Source organism: Tiliqua scincoides, chromosome 3 (genome assembly GCF_035046505.1).
Source record: "Tiliqua scincoides isolate rTilSci1 chromosome 3, rTilSci1.hap2, whole genome shotgun sequence".
Lineage (NCBI taxonomy): Eukaryota > Metazoa > Chordata > Lepidosauria > Squamata > Scincidae > Tiliqua > Tiliqua scincoides.
The window spans coordinates 45,863,359-45,880,059 of NC_089823.1; the positions used below are offsets into that span (position 1 = coordinate 45,863,359).

General features: G+C 44.2%; 1 protein-coding gene and 1 long non-coding RNA gene across 3 annotated transcripts in view; one reads left to right on the forward strand and one right to left on the reverse strand.

Moving 5' to 3' along the window:
* Positions 1–3,029: 3,029 nt before the first annotated feature.
* On the reverse strand, positions 3,030–14,960 carry ACP6 (acid phosphatase 6, lysophosphatidic). Of its 2 annotated transcripts, XM_066619139.1 has the most exons (10): positions 14,548–14,960; positions 9,573–9,701; positions 9,352–9,482; positions 8,967–9,046; positions 7,540–7,627; positions 5,478–5,610; positions 4,959–5,062; positions 4,565–4,660; positions 3,638–3,797; positions 3,030–3,508 (listed from the first exon to the last, which is right to left on the reverse strand). In XM_066619139.1, the coding sequence occupies exons 1-10, from the start codon at positions 14,743–14,745 to the stop codon at positions 3,371–3,373; spliced, it is 1,257 nt and encodes a 418-aa protein (XP_066475236.1). In that variant the 5' UTR covers positions 14,746–14,960; the 3' UTR covers positions 3,030–3,370. The 2 variants fall into 2 exon arrangements, with proteins under 2 accessions (XP_066475236.1, XP_066475237.1); XM_066619140.1 differs by lacking the exon at positions 3,030–3,508 and having other exon boundaries at positions 3,724–3,810.
* The window catches only part of LOC136643799 (uncharacterized), a 31,442-nt gene continuing 29,314 nt past the window's right edge, over positions 14,574–16,701 (forward strand). Inside the window, exon 1 of the long non-coding RNA XR_010794059.1 lies at positions 14,574–14,779. This is a non-coding gene — a long non-coding RNA (uncharacterized lncRNA). The remainder of the gene's footprint in view (positions 14,780–16,701) is intronic.

Below are 16,701 nucleotides of genomic sequence, written 5' to 3' on the forward strand. Positions count from 1 at the left end.
CCTGAAACTTTGTTCTAGGGCAGTCCCCAAACTTTAACACCCAGACTCACTTTTTAAAACATTCTTATACGGACACACCTAGGTTTACCAGACTTTTAAAGATCTAGAAAGATATAGCCAGAAAAGACCCTCCTCTCCTTATACTTCCACATGCTTGCAAACTGCAGAAGCTGAGCTATTTTCAGGGTAATTAGCAACTACTGCTTGAGGCAATTAGTTATCTGATCTTTTCATCATCTTTTGGTGATTCACCAGTGGGTCCTAACCCACAGTTTGAGAACCACTGTCTAGGGCAACAAGGCACTTTAAGCCTTCATTTCAATTCTGAGGATATCTTCTCTACCACAAATTTCTGGGAAGGTTCACTGAACTACTCATGGCTGGGGTAAAGTTCTTCAGCATAGCTTATGAAGCTAGAAAGTGATGTGTTTTGAATTCAGCCCTGTTAACCAAACCAGGTCTTCCTTGGTTAATCCAAGCATTGCTATAGGGAGCAAAGTAGGAGAAGGGGAGGCACTTCAAAGGAACAAGGTTGTATATAGTTTAGTTGACTTGAGATAGTTAATGCTGCATGAGCTGTAGTAAAATACAATGTCCAGAGCTATTCTCTCAGCAAGCAAGAAAGCTTGCTATCACTAACCAGATTAGAATTTGGGGTTTTCCTACTTAACATTGAGAACCCCTCCATAGATGTTGAAAGGGCAGGAAACAAACTGCTGTGTCACAACCTAGCAGCCAGAGAAGCCTTGTCTCTGCCCCCTTAGGAGGTAGGGTGTGAGGGAAGGGAGTGACACCCTCTCCAAAAGGAGAGAGTGCCTATGCTGCCACTGGACTTGAGGGTGCAAGGAATCTCCTGGACCCCTAATGCAGGATTCCCCACACTTTGGAAAAGTTAGTGAGTTGTGATCAGTTCACTTAGGTGCAGGAAGCCCTGCAGAGCCCCACACCCCAGAGGCTGGTGCTGGCATAGGTAAGTACCAAAAAACCCCTTCTGTTCCCAGCAGTAGCATGATCTTTGCAATCACATCACCACCCCTTCCCCTGCAGCCTTAGAGCAGTTCTCAAACCTGTGGAGTTTTCAAACTTGTGAGAATTGCTGATCTATTCAATCTGACCTTCTAACAGAGGCTAATGTAAGCATAGCATTGTAGCTTATGGCATGCTTACCTATAAAAAAAAAACAACCCCTCCCCCCAACTAGATCAGGCCAAGAGCCCATCTAATCCAGCTTCCTCTATTGCAGTGGCCCATGGGATGCCTTGGAGCACTGAAGATAATGGCAATCAGTTCTCTATTCATGTTTTTCTATGTGCAGATTTGCTTATGTAAATGAATTGTCACCTACATCTTGTGATACAGTCTGTTCTCAGCTATAGTAGTCAAGTTTCCATGCTATTCAGCAGCACCATTTACCAGCCAAGAATTTCCCAAATAGCATGGAGCCCTTTAAAATTGCTGTGGGAAGCCTCAAAATGGTGCAGATAGCTTCTCACAGCCATTCTGAAGGTCTTCTGCTGGCACCTCAACCTAGGATCAATGATTTGGTATATGCTAGGGTTTCCAGGAACCTAACTCCAGCTGATGAGCTGACTGTTTATCCTATTGACACTTCTTTGCAGCTGTTCAGAGATAAGCTACCTCTAAAACCTGGAGGTTGCAGTCATTATGGCTTGTCCCATGTGATACTTTTCATCCACAAATCTGTCTACTGTCCTTCAAAAGGCATCTAGCTAGTGCCATCACCATATCCTATGGTAAGGTGTTCCATAAATTACATACTGGGAAAATGTTTATTTTGTTAATTTTCCCACCATTCAATTTTAGTAGATGGCCCCTGGCTCTGGTGTTCTGTGAGAAAAATATCCCTCTGTCCATCCCTTCCATAAATCTCATGTCTCAATTGTCGTCGTCCCCAGCACCTTCTTTCTAGAACAGTGTTTCTCAAACTGTGGGTCAGGACCCACTAGGTGGGTTCCCATTCATTTCAATATTTTATTTTTAATAGACAATGCTACTATGGGATGTGACTGCATTTAGGGAAATGTTACACATCTACTTTTAACAGGCTATGTATATGCTTTTAACAATGATAGTAAATGGAACTTACTCATAGGTAAGTGTGGGTAGGATTGTAGCCTAGGATTGTTAAATTTTCCTGTTTGATGTCACTTCCAGTCATGACATCACTTCCAGTGGGTCTTGAGAGATTCTCATTCTTAAAAGTGTGAGAACCACTGTTCTAGAAAATAGTTATCCTTTTCTCAAAAAGAAGGTTCCCTGGGTCCTCTTCGGCACCTTTCTAGTTCCACTGTATCCAGAACTAGACATAATATTCCAGATATGTGCTTCCCATAAATCTGTACAGTGGCATAACAGACATTATTCAGAACATGGAATTAGCCTTCACTTCCACTGCACACCAAGTCATTTCATTGAGCTGTCTACCACCACTCTAAGATCTCTCTTCTCTCAGACAGCACAGAACTCATTGATTTCTTCCCCCAATGTGCAGTACTTAACACTTACTTTGAAGCTCATTGCCATCTTGCTACCCATTTTCCTAGCTTAGAGATAATTCTGGTCTTCATTTCAGGCTCCACTCTCACTTCTGTCAAAGGACCGCTACCATAATTTGCACACTGAGTTGGCATTGCCACTTTAACATCAGCCATTTATGATAAAGTGGCTACAAAATCCAGTAACACTAAGGCTACAGAAACCATGACAAAAAGGATAGTTTAGTTCTAAAATGGGAAAACAATCCTTTTGCTGCAGACTTAACAAGCTTAGTCTTCGCTTCAAAAACACTGGACAATCCAAAATTAGTGTTCCTTTGAGAGGAAGAAAGCTGGTATGGATAGAAATTCTATGCTGTGGCTAGAAGCTAGTTGCTTAGATAGTGGCAGCTTTTTCCCTTCCTATTTTATTACTGCAACTAGAAGGGATTCATATTAAGTTCTATAGCAAAATAGGATTAGACTTAGTACAAATTGATACCTTAATTAAAAGATATTAAGAACTTCTGCAAGGAAGGCCACAACATTTTAATGCAAAATTGAGGTCAGAAGCACAAGAGGTGATAACTTTCTGGAATCCATTTCTAGTTTCATTCAGGCAGAATTATATGTTCTAGTAGTCCATATTGAGTTACCATTAAATCTTGCACTGTAGCAGTCGTGTGTCCCATTGGGCACATACTTATATTCTGCTACTGAAGCCCATTTCCAAAATGGAATAGCAGCATTCAGCCCCGGTTCTGGAACAAGCTGTCTGTTACTATACCAGATAAATGTAGCTCACTTATAAGATAGTATCTTGTTTTTATGGTACTGTATTTAGAAACAAGACAGAATAGAATAAATTAGTATCACTAATCTGTTGATAGCATCTCTTCTGTTTGTGAGCAAAGCATGTTATATTCTGCAGGTTTCATACTATAGGCTGAAAGGGCATTCAGAAAGTCCTCCAATGGACAGAGACCAGCTCTGCATCCTCTTGGAACCACTTCCTGTTGAAAGAAACCAAAGTTATCAAGTTGTAGGCACTGCTAGCAAAAGAAATTAAGCATTTTTCTACAGCATCATTATTTCTTGTCTGGTAAAGAATGGGTGTGTGACTATCAGCTTGAAGTTCATACCTCTCCATTATAGGTCAACCGTACAAACCAGTCCTTGGAATGCTGGTAAAGCTCCAATATCAAATCTGCAGCATATGGAGGCCACTTGAAGTTAAAGAGTCCCAGAGCCATCAGCAGTGGAAGGAGGGTAACATCATGAACAGCATATAGCATGAGCTTCCTAAAGGAAAAAACTGTTATACTGGGTCAGAAGTATTAGCAATTTGTAGTCATACCCCCTACTTTTTCTATGTAAAAGTATAAGTTATGTTGGTAATGTGTTTTCTTGCATTCAAGGATGACTGTGTAAACTGAGCTAAGAATGCTTCCATTTTCTCTGGATATTGCATGCAGGCAATTCCATATGCAGTTCTCATTTATCAGACTTCCTGTGGACCCAAGTTTGAGATCTTCATGTTAACCAAGTTTTATCCAACTTTCCACCTCTGATGCAGCTGTTGGCATGCACTGGGGGGGAGGAGCCACAGAGGCCTCCTCAAGGTTAGGTAACATTTGTTCCCTTATCTCAGGACTTCATTGGTGCTGGAAAGTTGGATAGGTTGGGCTCTTAGGGCTATTTAGAAGTGGATTTTTACTGGTTACAGTTTGAATGTTAAAAACGGTAAAGCAAATCTCAAATATTGGAGAACTGGTGGGTCTGTCAACTCTCCTTAGCATTCCTCAACAGAAATAGAAAAAAGTCAAATACAAAGAACTGCCCTGTTTGAATGGATGAGAACTTGCCACAAGACCAGACTGGATGCTTATTTGTTCCTTTCACTCAATACTACTTCCAGTTTCTGCTTGTTTTGGTTTTGCTTTTATATATTTTTAGCCAGCAGGTATCCTTTGCATGTCTGTGCTCAGTGTAGCAACTGGTATTTCTGGATTATACATATTGCAAGTGGAAGCAAGAAGAGACTGTACAGATATTAGTAATTTATGTACCTGGCTTTGATAGCAGGAGTGGAAGGATCTATTGCCTCCTTAATATTCTTCTCCATTGTACAAAGAAGAGGACCCACAGACATCTGAAGAGACTCCCTAGTTGAAAATATGAACAAAAGGAGTCAGCTTTTAAAGTTCCTACTTTTCTAACCAAGCTCATAACATTGTAATGTTGTCTGATTTTGGTTTCCTAGATAGCTGGTCTTAACCTACAAGTGTAGGTTAAGAGATTAGAAATCAGTAGATCACACTAGCCTAAATCCAAACTACACAAAACTACTTATGAAAAAACTTAAGTCATGCTTCCTGTTGCAGGTATATAAACAGCTATGTCAGCATATAAATCCTAGTTACATTCCATCTTCCCCCCCCCCCATCCCCTGGGACTGCTCACCTTGAACTGTATTTTGTGCCTGAAGCATAGAAAGAGTCAATGACTCTGTGCTCAATTGTTGGCAGAAAATTCTTAAGAGCAGGGCAGCTTGGTAGATCATGGGCCTGGAAGGCAAAATAGCGCAATTAACACACACACACCTCTTGCCTACAGTGACAAGATTAAGCACGAGCACATTGTGTAGTCAGTGTTTACTCCAGTACTGACTCCACCATGCACTTTCAACAAGTGTTATTAGGAGAATGGAATTATCTAGTAAAAAGGGTTCTGCATGACTACGGTTCCATACTATTACTGCTACCACCACCAAACAAGCAGCTGGGAAGGGGGAAGCAAACTTAAGAAAATAAACTGCCTCTTGCCCTTTAATGGTAAGCTGCCCCCAAGTCTCAATTTCCCTAGGCCTCCCTGGAAGTCAACTCCAGTTTCAGCCCCTATCAACCCAATCTGAGGTCAAAAATGTAGTGACAATTTCCATCTCAGCACTAGAAAAGATGTTTCTACCAAGATGTAGCATACCTGTTCTGCAAGGAGGTTGTCAAAGAGGAGAAAAAAATCCACTTGTTTCTCACTGTCAATGCCGATCTTCTCTTTAATAGTCTTCAGGTCATCAGACAAGTCTGCCTGTAGAGCCACTTTGGCATATATTTCTCTGTCAAAGGAAAATAAATGCTTTAGGACAGGATTCCTCAGTGTGGTCATGGCCCACAGAGTCCAGGCATTATGTGTGACAAGGAAGCTGCTTCTGGGTCATGCACCATATTCCTGGACTTGGCAGGAATATGGTGCATATTGGCATATGCAGCATCCTGGACTTGGCAGCTTCCTGGACTTGGCAGGCCCAGAACCCACTATGGACAACAAAGTGGGTTGTGAAGGTAAGCAAAGTTGAAAGGAAGTGTAGGATTGTTTCTGGGATTCAGAATGAGTATAAAAGAAAAGTGTGTGCTCTTAAGGAGAATGTGGAAATTACTGTTATGCACCTCTGCCAATTTAAAAACAGGACATCTTTTTCTGGATATTTGTACGAAATGAAAATAGCTCTTTCCCTATTGCCTCTTCTTACAGGTCCAGCCCAAAATCTGGCTGTACATGAGGTGGGACACCAAATGCCACTATCTCTTTGCCTAGTGGTGCATGGCATATTTCTATGCCAAATGGCAGCCTCCTCTTCTATTTATGAAGTGACATGACATCTGTCTGCCCTTCCTGGATCTGAACCAGGAGAGGAGAGAAGCATTTAAATCCAGGAAGTGCAGAACAGTAGCACCAGCAAGCAGGCAGCAGATGGTACAGGTGACCTGTGGCAGTCTGGTCTGAGAAGGCTACCCTGGTCTACTTTATGGACAACTCAGCCTGGACCTCCCAGAACCTGCCATATGCCAAGTATGCCTTATTTAAATGCTTTTATCTCAATCACCTGAGATGGGGGATTTGGAGTTTGCTCCCAGGGGTTTTTACTGTAAACTTCTTGGTTTTGCTTGAGTTTTCCAGTGAGTGCAACAGCAGTTCACTTTATCAGGAAAGCAGAGCAGACCTTTTCATACCAATTCTAAACAATGCTCATCACAAGCACATTAACCGATCTCTAAAATTAAATTGGGAAGAGTCAGTTCATAACAGCTACCTGAGGACCACGGTTTCCCCAAGGTGTGCTGCCCTGCAGCTTAGTGCTCTGTTACCCAGAGGTTAGACAATGACATTCAGTGGCTTTGCCAAACATCTGGAAGTCCTGCTACAGAAGGGCTCCAACACAGCAGGGATTCTTACATGAAGCCTATAGTAAAAGGTGAAATAGATGCTTTTATCATTGTCATCTGAATATCTAATGCAATGTGTGTACAGTTTGCCAAATTAGCTTTCTAGGATTTTGTTCATCAATTTTCTTCTTCACAAGATTGAATATACTCAGCATGGTCACAAAATTGTTTTGCCACAGAACAGGAGCTATGTTGCTTTTTTGCTTGGATGTCTCACTCTTAGGGACTATGTCAAAATAATAATAACTATTTATCTACCACTTTTCAGTGAAAAGTTCACAAAGCGGTTTACAGAGAAAAATCAAATAATGAATGGCTCCCTGTCCCAAAAGAGCTCACAATCTAAAAAGATGCAAAATACCAGCAGATGGCCACTAGAAAAGACACTGCTGGGGTGACTCTCCCCCTGCTAAATAAAAGAGGAGCACCCCCTTGAGAAAGTGCCTCTTACCCAGTTAGCAAGGAGCTAACATGATCAGTCCATAATAGTTTTTGCATATAAAAGTGATTCCATCAAAATGTACAGAGACAATACCAAGCCTGGACTTGCTTCAGAGAAGAGTCAACTTTGCAATTATTTTTTGCCAGATGCAACAGAAGACCAACCACACCCAGAGAGCTAATGTATAGAATTATTCCTGCAAAAACACCTCAGTGTGGGGGAGATGTTACTTCCAATAAGTCAACTGAACTCATGAATTTAAAATAGGCTGCTGCCTTTGAGTGAACAAGTCACAGTAACCCCATTAGTTTCTAAGGTGTAACTGTACTTTGTCTTTGTAAGGGCACTTAACATAGTCTGTAGAACGGCAGTTGTTTACCTGTGAATATTTTTCAGTTGTTGGCAGTTTTGTACATTGGGATACAGAATTTCAGATTCAGATTCATCTGTTAGGATGATAATAGACCCTGCAAAATGGAATGAAATGGTTTTGCCAAAACATATATAACTATTTTCTTAAACATCAGATATTAGCATTTCCAACACATACTAATTTAAGCAGAATTAAACAGTCTTGTGAGCCCAATTTTGAGGAAAATAACTTCCCAGCCATCTTTCCTCATTTGTGCACATTTTCTCAGGGACCTTCCTCTGCACTCGTATGTTTTTAAGTCCACTCCAAGGTGGTAATAAATCATGAATACAGTCTAACCAAGCTTGGGGGAAGGGGTGGTGGCACTATGTTAATACAAATATTTTGCCTAGCATTAAAATGACTCCAAATAATTATTGAGACAGGAAACCTTGATTGTACATCAACACAACTTAAAACTGCAATTCTTTTGTTTGTAAATGAATACTTATAGCATGCTATGCTCTTCATCAAAGCACTTAAAATAAGTTACTGTTATCAAATAGGTTTATGGAACGTGAATGATGGTTTCCCAAGATAGGATTTTGTAAACTTTAAGGTACCACATTGTGCCAGAACTTTGGGGTCTACAAATCATCCACTTTTGGTTGAAGGACACACAGGACTAAGTAATTCAGTTAATGTGTTCATCATACCTGTTGAACTCTGTTCAATTTCTCATTTTCAATTTCTGAAAATGAAAATCCCATTCTTAATCAACTTTTCCTTCATTACCTTCCTGTTTTACTGAACCCTGGCAGCCAAAGAAAGCCAGAATGTGTTGGCTAACTAAAAACAAGTATTTTCTAGCCATGCCCTTGTTGTCCTCATATTCAGTTAGCACTTGTCTACAGAGGCAGCACTGAATGCAAGGTGAGTTTCTCCCTGCAATTAAAAACCCTGGGCGGACAGAGTTTTGAACTGTAGAGAGAAACTTGCCTTGTGTTCACTGCTTGGTGCTGCAAACAAGTGCCGAGTATGAGGTGCTTGGCGGCATGACCAGGCAGGTGGTGTGGTCCTGCTTCTGCTGTGTTCAATTAACACAGGAATGTAATGAGCAAAGGAGGCTCAAGATTGCATTTCTAGTGCCAAGAGAAATAAGGGTATCCAGTCAGAAATACAGAGCAAAACAAACATTTCTACTACATACTGTGGTTTCTTCCTGAACAAGGGACCATATTTACAGCTGTATGTATACCCTATCAAAAAGCATCAGATAAAGAAAAAACACCCAGGAAAAATGCTTTTAGAAAAAGGATGATTGCCCAAAGAATGAGGTTCTTATAGGATCATAAACTGTTAGTTTGGAGGTCAAAAGGAACTTTGGAGGTCATCTATTCCCAACCTCTTGCTCAGTGCAGCCAACTACTACAAAGATCCCCTTTGCTTCTAACCTTCTTTCTGCTGCTTGAACATTCCAGCTAGTAAACACCGTGTGGATTCCAGATTCCGAACAATATTAGTGGAACGAACACTGAAAGACAGAAAAAAGGTTACCAGTGAAATGGAGCAAAACGACAACTGCTGCTTCTAGACCAGCATGTTCTAGGGGATTTGAGGATTTCTCCACTCTGGACCACCAGTAGCGCCAGGCATCAAGATCAAGTCCTGTGAAACACTAGCTTTGCTACATGAAAGTACTTGAGGTCTACTTAATGCTAGTTGGAGAGTCTTTGCATAAACTGAATTCAACAGCTGGACAGCAAACAAATTAGGACTCTGCATGGAAATCTTGAGGTTGGGAATGTGGTTGGGAAATCCAAACGTTTAAAGACTCACAAAACCTCAGAAGGTTTGAATGTAGGCGAGAGGAAACTGGTCTCCTCAATGTAACGTCGTCTTAGCCGTTCCCCCAGGGCAAACATTTGCTCCATGCCCACCTTTGTCAGCTGCCCTGCAATCACACCACCCTGGGAACAGAAGAGATCAATTTAATTGTTGAAAGAAGAAAGGCAATCATTTTTTAGGAAAACACATCATGTATTCAGAGAAACTCTCACCTTCAGTATAGTTTTTTTATAATTCTCATCATAAGGAGAATAAGGTCTTGGTCCACCAGCCAGGTTAGTTACTGTGTAGTCAAACTTTGTTTGATCAGGAATCTCCAAAAGAGCAGGATCCCACTTCACCTGTTCCAAAAGCAGGAGAGAAATATTTAACTAGGAATTCACAAGCTTCAAACAGATAAATCTTGCAGAAAACAGCACAATCCTAAAGATGTGCTCGGCCAGTGCACATCACTATAATGACCAGTGATGACCTCTCTTTCATGAATTTGTCTTATCCCCACTCAAAGCCATCTATGCTAGCAGCCATCACAATATCCTGTAGCAGCAATGTCCATAAGTCAGTTACAAGCTTTGTGAAGACTTAACTGTTCCATTCATAATCTTTAGTTTAAAAAAACTCAAGCAGGCACAGTGGCGATAATGGGTTCACAACCAAGACAAGCAGAAGTTGTTCACTGGTTAATCCCAAACCGTAATGCCTTCTTTGTCATCTGATTCAGTTTTGATGTCTCGTAGGCCTGGTCTAGTAAAGGCAGGACCAGAAACATCCAGTGCCAACTATTTAGCTCAATGCTCCCCCCCAACCCCATGTTCTTTACAACAGAGAAATGAAATCTAATAATCACTATTCCATGTTGGCATCCTTCAGGAGGGGGGCAGGAGGTCTGGTCTAGAGGGTAGAGCCTCCGTCTGCCTGAAGATAACATCCACAAGGTCGCCAGTTCGAGGCCACCGGCACCGTGTGACCTTGAAGCAGCTGACAAGCTGAGCCGAGCTATTTCCATCTGCTCTGAGCGTGGGAGGATGGAGGCCAGAATGTGAAGCCAGATCGGAATGTAACACCTGAATGTAGTGGTTCTTGAAAGAAAGAACCTTCTTTCAAATTGTAAAAATCCCTATTTAATAAGGGATTTAAATAAAGCCTGCCTATGTAAACTGCCTTGAATAAAGTCTTGAATAAAAAGACCAAGAAAGGCGGTATATAAATACCTGTTGTTATTATTATTATTATTATTCAGTCACAGAAGACTATGGTATGGTGGTTCTGAATGGTGCTTCTGGAACAGAGTGTCCTCTCCAGTGTGCGAAGCCTGGGTAAAGTAGATATGGAGGATAGACTGTTTCCATGCAGCAAATCCCCCCCTCCACGTTGCTGAAATGGTCCAATGGAAAGGCAGAGGCCAATACAGTTGGTTCTAGCGGCATTGCAGGAATTGCCAGAATGTGACTCTGTTCAGCCATGGACTGCCTCAGGGACTCCGGCTCCAGATTTTGCCTCATGGTTGACTCCTGAAGCCTCTTCCATAACTGGATGTAGCCACAAGGCAGTGGAGGTTTGGGATCAGAGTTTTCCTTCACTCAGATGAGCTGCCTTCCCAGGCTACAGAGTCCCATCTACCTGGTGGCTGTTTAGTTGCCTCTTACGACAAGTACAGCCAAACAGAGGGCCTATTCTTATCCCCAGCCCCCAGGGGAAATCACTAATCACTATTAGTACCAGTCAAAAAGGCTAAAGTATGTTATAGAACTGACCAAAGCTAAATAAACTGCAGTTTGAGAGAGGGAAGACAGGAGCCTGTTTTTACGTTGGTGAGCTGCATTGATGAGACATGCAATAAGTTTATAAACAAGGCAAAGTACAGGTGGACCTGTGTTATAAGTGGAGGTTTTGTTCCAGGAACCCCTGCAGATACCAAACCCGTGAATGTTGAAATCCTCCGATTCTAATCCTCCAAAAGGGACATCCAGCCCTACTTGCCAGTCCTGCTCATAGCTTTGCTTACAACTGCACTTGAAAGAATTCTAGATGGGACCTTCTGATGCTGTTGGCAAGGTGCTGAAGCAGACAACTGGGAGTAAGAAAAGTGTCCAGATAAAAGCCACGCTCCTACATTACTGATTTTTATTTATGTACTGTACCACCTTTATCTGATTTCTCCCCCCCCCCCCCGGCTCAAGGTGGTTTACATAGGCAGGCTAGTCCTAATCCACCATTTTTTTCAAACAGGGTTTTGACAAGTATTGTTCAGTGAGACGCAGAACCCTCAGTTCACCAGATGCTTCCGTCCAAATGCAGCCAGCCTCTTGGCTGTGCTCTACCTTCCAAAGCTTCATAACAGCTGCAGTTCTCTCTCTGTAGGTCCATTCTCAAGATGTTATCCCGCTGTAGTTGTCTCCTCTGCGTTCCACACCCTCTCCCGGTGCTTTCCACAATGTACTCTCACAGTGCCTATTGTGAGGTCTGTCAGCAACTTCCGGTCTCCCATCCAAGGCAAGAACCCAGGATGTTCCAGGCACTGGTTCCACCTCTAGATTGCACCTCCTGCCCCAGGAACCTAGAAATGTGTTTTTACACATGCTGCTCTCTGCTCACATGCTGCTCTCTGCTCACATGTTGACTGGTAGGAGATAAGTGCACACTGCCTGTCTGCACTCCTGACATCAAGCAAGTCATAACAATGCAGCTGGTCTCATGCACAGCTCATTCTTTTAGCTGTGCAGGAGTTTAGGTTTTCTTAATCCAACACCACTTATGAGTTTCACTATGCATTTTCTACACTTTCCAGGCAAAATGCAAGCTGTATCACAGGCTATAATCTGCGGTATGAAAGCATGGCATAGCTACGCCTCTGTACTTTGACCACTGCACCCATAGAAGGTATCAGCGCAGGACAGGATCAAAGCAAGCTGTTTTAACCATGTTTCAGTTCACATTTTACAGTTCAGGCTGCAGCAAACGTCAAGGGCAAGCAAATGCATCTGCTGCTCTTCATGTTTCACAATCACACACGTTTCACAATCATATTGCCCACAACAGGCATTTCCTGTTTAGTGTGGCTTTTAAAGCTGAAAACTCGCAGCAGCAGCAGCTTCCAGAAGGGCTGTGCTGATTATTGCAAGGGTCTCCCATTGCACCTGTGTGTAGCAGGGACATGTGTCTATGGTGGGACATGAGTCTACACTGTGTGTAGCAGGGACGTGTGGTGGCCTCCCCACTGGAGTCCTTCAAAAAGCACTGCCACATGTGAGGTACGCAAGCACACACAGCCCATATGCTCTGCCTGCCTGCTCCTCTGCCCTCACGCATGGGCTCTGCACATGGGTTGCATGTGCTTGCACACCTCGTGTGGCAGCAGTGCTTTTCAAAGGACTCATTGGGGAGGCTCGGCCTCACCTGCCTCCCCACACAACTCGTGTGGGTTGTGAGTACTTGGGCACCCCACACAGTGGTGGTACTTTTCAAAGGACTCTGGTGGGGAGGCTGTGCCTTACCTGCCTCCCCATCCACTGCACTTCCGCGGTGTGCAGCCTCCCCAGGTGACCTCGGTCAGGCTGCTCTCTCTCTACAGGGAAGTGTGCAAGAGGAGTACCGGCGAGCAGAGGAGCCAGTGACTTGGGTCAGCCTTCAAAGGCAGTCACGTTCTTCCCAAATAAGGCCTGCAGGAGTGTCAGCCTCCTACGTCATAAGAACATAGGAACAGCCCTACCGGATCAGGCCATAGGCCCATCTAGTCCAGCTTCCTGTATCTCACAGCAGCCCACCAAATGCCCCAGGGAGCGCACCAGATAACAAGAGACCTCATTCTGGTGCCCTCCCTTGCATCTGGCATTTTGACATAGCCCATTTCTAAAATCAGGAGGTTGTACATACACATCATGGCTTGTAACCAATAATGGATTTTTCCTCCAGAAACTTGTCCAATCCCCTTTTAAAGGCATCCAGGCAAGATGCCATCACCACATCCTGTGGCAAGGAGTTCCACAGACCAACCACATGCTGAGTAAAAAAATATTTTCTTTTGTCTGTTCTAGCTCTCCCAACACTCAATTTTAGTGGATGTCCCCTGGTAGTGATGTTATGTGAGAGTGTAAAGAACATCTCTCTATCCACTCTTCCCATGCATAATTTTGTACGTTTCAGTTATGTCCCCCCTCAGGTGCCTCTTTTCTAGGCTGAAGAGGCCCAAATGCCTTTCCTCATAAGGAAGGTGCCCCAGCCCAGTAATCATCTTAGTCACTCTCTTTTGCACCTTTTCCATTTCCACTATGTCTTTTTTGAGATGCGGCGACCAGAACTGGACACAATACTCCAGGTGTGGCCTTACCATGGATTTGTACAACGGCATTATAATATTAGCCGTTTTGTTCTCAATAGCTTTTCTAATGATCCCAAGCATAGAATTGGCATTCTTCACTGCCACCGCACATTGGGTCAACACTTTCATCGACCTGTCCACCACCACCCCAAGATCTCTCTCCTGATCTGTCACAGACAGCTCAGAACCCATCAGCCTATTTCTAAAGTTTTGATTTTTTGCCCCAATGTGCATGACTTTACACTTACTGACATTGAAGCGCATCTGCCATTTTGCTGCCCACTCTGCCAATCTGGAGAGATCCTTCTGGAGCTCCTCACAATCACTTCTGGTCTTCACCACTTGGAAAAGTTTGGTGTCGTCTGCAAACTTGGCCACTTCACTGCTCAACCCTGTCTCCAGGTCATTTATGAAGAGGTTGAAAAGCACCGGTCCCAGGACACATCCTTGGGGCACACCGCTTTTCACCTCTCTCCATTGTGAAAATTGCCCATTGACACCCACTCTCTGCTTCCTGGCCTCCAACCAGTTCTCAATCCAGGAGAGGACCTGTCCTCTAATTCCCTGACTGTGGAGTTTTTTCAGTAGCCTTTGGTGAGGGACCGTGTCAAACGCCTTCTGAAAGTCCAGATATATAATGTCCACGGGTTCTCCCGCATCCACATGCCTGTTGACCTTTTCAAAGAATTCTATAAGGTTCGTGAGGCAAGACTTACCCTTACAGAAGCCATGCTGACTATCCCTCAGCAAGGCCTGTTCGTCTACGTCAGCCCCCCCGTGCAATGCAATGCCCTGCAGCCACCCGCGCACTGCCGAGCGCGAGCCCAGCCCGCGCGCTTCTCCTCCCCAGCAGCGCGCGCTGCCCTCACCTGCTCTGCGCCCGGGATGGGCCTGAGCGGAGTGCGCGCTCCGTGGCGGAAGAGCACCTGCACCAGCTTCAGCTCCATGCGCTCTCTGCTGCTGCCGCGCGGCTGCCTGCTCCCCCGGGGTTCGGCCAGGGCTCTCCGGGTGCTGTGCACGCAGCAGACCAGCGTGCCCAGGACGCCCACCCGCGCCCACAGGTGCATGCTCCGGGAAGGAAGACCAGGGGCAGGCGAGCAGGTAGGTAGGCAGCCTCTCGCTCGCCCCACCAGCGCTGACAAAGCAGCTGTTGCAGCTGCAGCCCGGGAGAGCTGCACCTCTTTCTGCTTCACCAGCGCATGCCTGCAGGCAACATCCCCATCCAGGATGCAGCAACAGGCTCCTCTTTATACCCTGGGAGCTCTCCAGCTCCTTCCCAGCTGATGGGAGCAACCCCAGACTTGTGTGGGACAAGGGTGGGTCCTCCTGGGAAATGTGGTTTCCCTCATCCCAGCTTTCTCGCACCAGCCCAGCAACAGGACTACAACTCCCAGGGGGCAGCGGGGCACTCGGTGGGATCTGCCAACTCATGTTGTCTGCGTCACATGGGGGAAGAGGCGCTGCTGGGCTAATCTGCTTGTGGGTGGGGGTGAAATTGGCTGTCCTGGTGGTTGGGGATGCGCTGCCTTTGAACTCAGTGTGAAATGGTGCTGTTGCAGCAACATTCAGTCTGCACCAGTCTACAAATCATAGGCTGGAGTGTTGCAGCCCAATCCTAGCCACATTTTCCTGGGAGTATTGACTCGAATGGGACTTACTTCTGAGTAGGCATGCATAGGATTGGATTTTTGGTTCATAAGAAGAAGAAATCCCAAACCAGAGTAGAGTAAGGTCTTATTAGGACCAAGCAATTTCTAGGAATAAAAAGGTTAAATAATTCAGTGCACTCCTATACTTTACTTTAAACAGTGTTTAAAGAACTATACAGTACTTTAAGAGCCCAATCCTATGCATGCCTACTTGGAAGTAAGTCCCACTATAGTAAAAGGAGCTTACTCCCAGGAAAGATTGCAGCCTGAGTCTCTGTTTCTTTTAAGCCATTTCTGCCCATTGTTGCATATAAGCAACAGGAACCAAATGGGTACACCAGTGGGCCCAGCAAAAATAAGGGCAGAACTTATTATATTCTGTGCCCGGGATTCCAGTTTCATTCCCAGTTACTGGGATCCCAGTTACATTCCCACCCATTCATTCTTATCCACACCCTTGCATTTTTTGGTTGGGCTTTCTGGCCTTCTTCTGGTGTGGGACTTGCTGGGCTCAGCTCTGATTGTCATTGGCTAGCTATGTGTTGCTTAGTTCTCATGCAAGCTACAAGCTGCTTGTGCCTTGTCTTATGTTTCAGCCATGAGTTCCGCTTTCAGTTCCCCATTTCTTTGTTCACTAGTACTTTATTACTAATGTGAACCCTCATGCTGTGGATTTATATTTGTGGGGCACTGGAGTTTTAATTAGGCTAGGAACATATTGAATAAAACAACCAAGGATGATCAGGAGCATGATGATTATTATTACCCACTGAAGTACAGCATGGAACCATCCTCCTCTGTTGGGGATCTAATCCCACAGTGAATTCCATAAAGATACTCCTAGGCTTGTGAAGAGGTATGGCTGAAAGTGAGCATTGGCTTAAGTGATGTGAAATGTTATAGCTCCTGCCTTTTATTCCAGACCAATCAAGGCACACACATAGAAAATAATTCCCAGAAAAATGGACTTTTTTTGTCTTATTCTTTTTGCCTGTAACACATCCCAGGGTTTTTTGTTGTTGTTGTTGTTTTGTTAATTTTATCCCAGAAATTACCCAACTTTGGCAATAAGTACCAGCCCAGTTGGAGGGTAAAATCTTAACATAAGAACAGCCCCACTGGATCAGGCCATAGGCCCATCTAGTCCAGCTTCCTGTATCTCACAGCGGCCCACCAAATGCCCCAGGGAGCGCACCAGATAACAAGAGACCTCATCCTGGTGCCCTCCCTTGCATCTGGCATTCTGACATAACCCATTTCTAAAATCAGGAGGTTGCGCATACACATCATGGCTTGTACCCCATAATGCATTTTTCCTCCAGAAACTTGTCCAATCCCCTTTTAAAGGCATCTAGGCTAGACGCCAGCACCACA

Coding starts and splice junctions, on each gene's coding strand:
- ACP6 (XM_066619139.1), bottom strand. CDS start 14,745: ATGCACCTGTGGGCGCGGGTGGGCGTCCTGGGCACGCTGGTCTGCTGC. Junction 9,483..9,572: donor ATAAAAAAACTATACTGAAG/GTGAGAGTTTCT, acceptor TTCTGTTCCCAG/GGTGGTGTGATTGCAGGGCA. Junction 5,063..5,477: donor ACAACCTCCTTGCAGAACAG/GTATGCTACATC, acceptor TTTGCCTTCCAG/GCCCATGATCTACCAAGCTG.